The sequence below is a fragment of the Volvox carteri genome, assembly GCF_000143455.1.
Source record: "Volvox carteri f. nagariensis unplaced genomic scaffold VOLCAscaffold_104, whole genome shotgun sequence".
Lineage (NCBI taxonomy): Eukaryota > Viridiplantae > Chlorophyta > Chlorophyceae > Chlamydomonadales > Volvocaceae > Volvox > Volvox carteri.
This window is the reverse complement of record NW_003307647.1, coordinates 147351-151308: the sequence shown is the minus strand read 5'-3', so window position 1 is coordinate 151308 and position 3958 is coordinate 147351. Positions and strand designations below refer to the sequence as shown.

The 3958-nt window shown below is 60.8% G+C and overlaps 1 protein-coding gene across 1 annotated transcript in view; it reads right to left on the bottom strand.

The window, feature by feature from the left end:
• The window catches only part of VOLCADRAFT_100079 (uncharacterized protein), a gene marked incomplete at both ends in the record, with an annotated part of 17588 nt that overhangs the window by 769 nt on the left and 12861 nt on the right, over nt 1-3958 (bottom strand). The window contains 7 exons of the mRNA XM_002958718.1: nt 435-771; nt 1072-1242; nt 1454-1622; nt 1882-2010; nt 2543-2620; nt 3035-3213; nt 3382-3908. Of these exons, the coding sequence (XP_002958764.1) occupies nt 435-771; nt 1072-1242; nt 1454-1622; nt 1882-2010; nt 2543-2620; nt 3035-3213; nt 3382-3908 (1590 nt within the window). The remainder of the gene's footprint in view (nt 1-434; nt 772-1071; nt 1243-1453; nt 1623-1881; nt 2011-2542; nt 2621-3034; nt 3214-3381; nt 3909-3958) is intronic.

The following is a 3958-nucleotide window of genomic DNA, read 5'->3' as shown; positions in this document are numbered from 1 at the left end:
AGGGGGCAAGGGAGGGGAGGGAGGAGGGGAGGGGGGGTTAGGGGTTTGGTGGGGGCGTACGATACAACCGCTAAAAAGCAGGTCCAGATGAAAACGAGAATTGCCGGGATGCAATGGTAGGTGGGGTTGGAGTCGGGGGCGGGAGTGGGGTTGGGGTGGGGTGATTGTATCGGTTTCCCGCAACCCATAGAGGCTTCATTTCCTTTTCCCCCTCCCCACCTTCCCCTTTCCCCCTTCCCCTTTCCCCTCCCCCCCCCCTTCCATATTCTCATCCGTACAATCCCAATTGCCAAATAGTTCTGTTCAGTCACCGTTCAGTGCCCTGCTCTTCGCTCCTGTCCGGGTGGCCCTGTGGCTCTTCCCTTCCTCCCCTTCACCCTCTCCCCCCCCCCCACCCAAACACACACACCCAAACACACACACACGCCGCTCACCCGCGTTGTACTCCCGTATCAATAGCAACAAAAGCGCATCCAAATCAACCGCCGGACCCGCCACCCCTGGAGTCACAATCGCCGCCAGTCGTACACTGAGCGCGCCGTCCAGCTCGCCCGGCGTCTGTACGTTGAACACGTTGCCAACCAAATCGAGTACGGCAGGCATGGGGATCTGCACCCCCTCCGCCGTACCCCAGCGCTTGGTTACAATCCGCCAGGTGCCGCTGAGCAGCACCCGCAGGCAGTGCAGGAGGTGGAGGAAGAAATGCCAGGAGGGCGCGGGCCAGTGAACACCCTCCGGGGAGAGGTTCAGGAAGTAGAGGAAGGCGGCGACCTGGGAAAGGGGTGGGCGGGAGAGACGGGGGGAGAGAAGGGGGGAGAGACGGGGGGTTTGGGTATTTGAAGCGTGTTGAAAAAGGAAGGGACACGCGCGCGCACATACACACACACCCGCCAGCATAACCCTCCATCCATTCCTCAGGACCCTCAGGACTAGCACTCCCCTCCCCCAATACCCCAAAACTATTCCCCCCACTCCTGGACACCGGGGGTTGGGAGGGGGGGAGGTACGGGGGGGGATCCCAGCTCCCCTACCTCCTTTCCCCCCTTGATTATTTCCCCGTACTTGCCGTACCTTTGTGTTTCGTGCCTGCGCCTGCGCCGAGGTGAGCAGTCGCGCCACGGGCGACTCGGGGTCCTTCAGCAGCTCCAGTCGGAAGGTCCCGGGTGCCCGCTGGGAGGTGTAGTGCGCCATGATAGCGTCGTGGATGGTGTCGTGGCGGGGGGCGCCCCAGGTGGGCACCTCCTGGGGGGGGGAGAGGGGGGAAAAAACGGGGGGGAGGGGGAAAACCCGTGAAGATTGTGGTAGAGCCCGCGAGATCGCGCTGGAGGGGAAGCATTTCGGGCCTGACGCCGGTACTCCCCCCCACATCCCCCCCACACCACCCCACACCACCCTCTTTATTCAGCACCAACCGATTTACGTGTCAGTGGGAAGTGGCTGTGTATGTGCTCACCTCCACCGTCCCAGCCGCCCGTACGTATATCCGTACAATCGTCTCCAGCAGGGCGGGCAGTGACAGCACCAGGCGGGGGGCCAGGGGGGGCAGGTGGTTGGCGAAGCGGTACCACTCATCCGGGCACTCCGTGTCGGTTTGACAGCCCACACACACGGCGTGTGTTTCCCTGGCACCGGGGGGTGGGGGAGGGAGGGGAGGGGGAGGTGTGAGGAGGTTGGGGAGAAGGGGAAGGTAAGGCCCGAAAGAGGAACTCGTTGGGCCCCCGGGTTCGACCGTAAGAACACCCCATCAACAACAATAACAACACACTTGATGTGCTGTTCGCGTTCCTCCTCACCCCTCACACCTTCTCTTACCCACCCCCCAACCTAAACCCCCCAACCTAACCCCCCAACCCCAACCCCAACCCCACCCTACCCCCCCACCTGTCCCTGTACGCCTGCAGACTGAAACCCAGTACGGCACACGCCCCGGCCAGCGCGTCCAGATCCCTCCGCGCTGAGGGCAGTTCGGCTCTCAGCTGCTGCAACTCGCGCTGGGAGTCCTTCAGGCCGCTGTGCGGTGCCGGTGTGTGTGTGTATGTGTGTGTGTATGGGTTGGGGGGCGCATGGAGAGGTGTAAAGGGGAGGGGAGGGGAGGGGAGGGGGATTAAGCGGAGGACATAAAAAGGGGAGGCGAGGGGAGGGGGTAAGGTCTTCGGGGGTTGAGGGGTGTGTGTGTGTGTGCGTGTCTGTGTGTGGGAAGGTGAAGGGGGGAGACGTGGGACGGAAAGGCAGGGGTGAACATTCGTAGGGGGACCGTAACACTGAAACACAAATGTCAGTCCGTCCAAGCCCCAGCACCCAAGAGCCCGGCACGGCCCCCCAGCCCCCCCTGGACACATCCTATTCCCGCCTCTCGCCCTGACCGACCGTGGAATGCGCCCTGCCAGCCCTGTGTGTGTGTGTGTGCGCGCGCGCGCGCGTGTGTGTGTGTGTGTGTGTGCGTGTGTGTGTGTGTGTGTGTGTGTGTGTGTGTGTGTGTGTGTGTGTGTGTGTGTGTGTGTGTGTGTGTGTGTGTGTGTGTGTGTGTGTGTTTTGCCCTCACCTTTCCACGGTAGGTAACAGGGTGGGTATGAGCTCCGTACAGATGAACTCCTCACGCATCCGCATCTCCTTCACATAGCTGAGGAGGACGAGGAGGGGGAGGTGAGGGAGAGGGGTAGGAGGGGTAGGAGGGGGAAGAAATGGTGTGAACGAGCCACCAATCAATTTTAGGCTGGAGCCTCCTCTTCACCGTTTGCAAGGTCTTGTTAACTAGAGTTCACGCCCTCAGGGCTGGGAGGCCCAACAAAACCGTACGAACCCAAAACCCAATCAAACCGTTAGGATACGCCCCCTCCCGCAAATACACACACCTTCGCGGAATATCCCCTTCCCCCCTTCTCTCCCCCCTACGAAAAGATCTCCCCCTTCTCCCCCTTCCACACCAGTCCCCCCAACATGAAACCATTAAACAACCTGTCCCTTCCTCCTCCTGCCACCATATCGTATCCATCTCATTTGCCGTACGCCGTACACCATGGGCTATACGACTTACTTGTAATGCAGCTGCGCAATCTCCAGGTCCTTGGCTGCCAGTTGCTCCGAAACCTCCCTCAGCCTCTCCCTCAGCCTCTTCGAGAACCAAGCCATGATCCCAATCTTTACAGAGGCCCACTTGTTGGTGGATCGGTGGATGCGCTGGGTGAGGCCGCGCGACTCGATAATGTCCATAACCTGAACATGGCCATCCACAACAACAAAAATAAAATCGTATATTTAATATAATAATAAAATATATAACATGACAAAAATAACTTAATTTTAATATTAAAAAATTATGTTATAGTAAATTAAATATTTATAAATACAGCAAAAATGCAATATTAAAAAACTAAAACTTACCACGGTCGACACCTCCGTCGCGTATTCGTCACTGTCGTCGTCTTGTCCCGTCACCGAATGGGCTCCGAAACCCGACATGGGCCGACTCTCCACCTCCCGCAACGCCGAGGAGTTCATGCGGGAGATCACCCGAGGCGACCGCGTCGTCAGAGCGCCGCTGCTGCCGCCGCCGCCGGCGATGCCGCCGCTGGTGCGCCGCCGCGGCGACAGCGGGCTCATACCGATGCCAGTTCCGCCGCCGCCGCCGCCGACGCCGCCGCGCCGCGGCGACGCCGCATGAGCGCTCACCGCTCTGGCTCCCTGGCGGCCGAGCCGCGGGCTGCGGGGACTCTTGCCGGCGACGACGCCGCCGCCCTCGCTCGACGGACCCACGTCAAGGTTGTCGTCGTACCCGTCGTCGAACTCGTCATCCTCCGGAACCGGACGTGTGATGGCGCTGCCGGGGCGGTTGCGGAGGCCGTTGCCGCTACTCGTGGGCCCTGGTGCCGTACTACGAGCGCGTGGCGACGGGCCCGGCGGCAGGCTACCTGGGTTGACGGCCGAGATGGGTCTGCTAACGGAGCCAGCACCAAGGTGG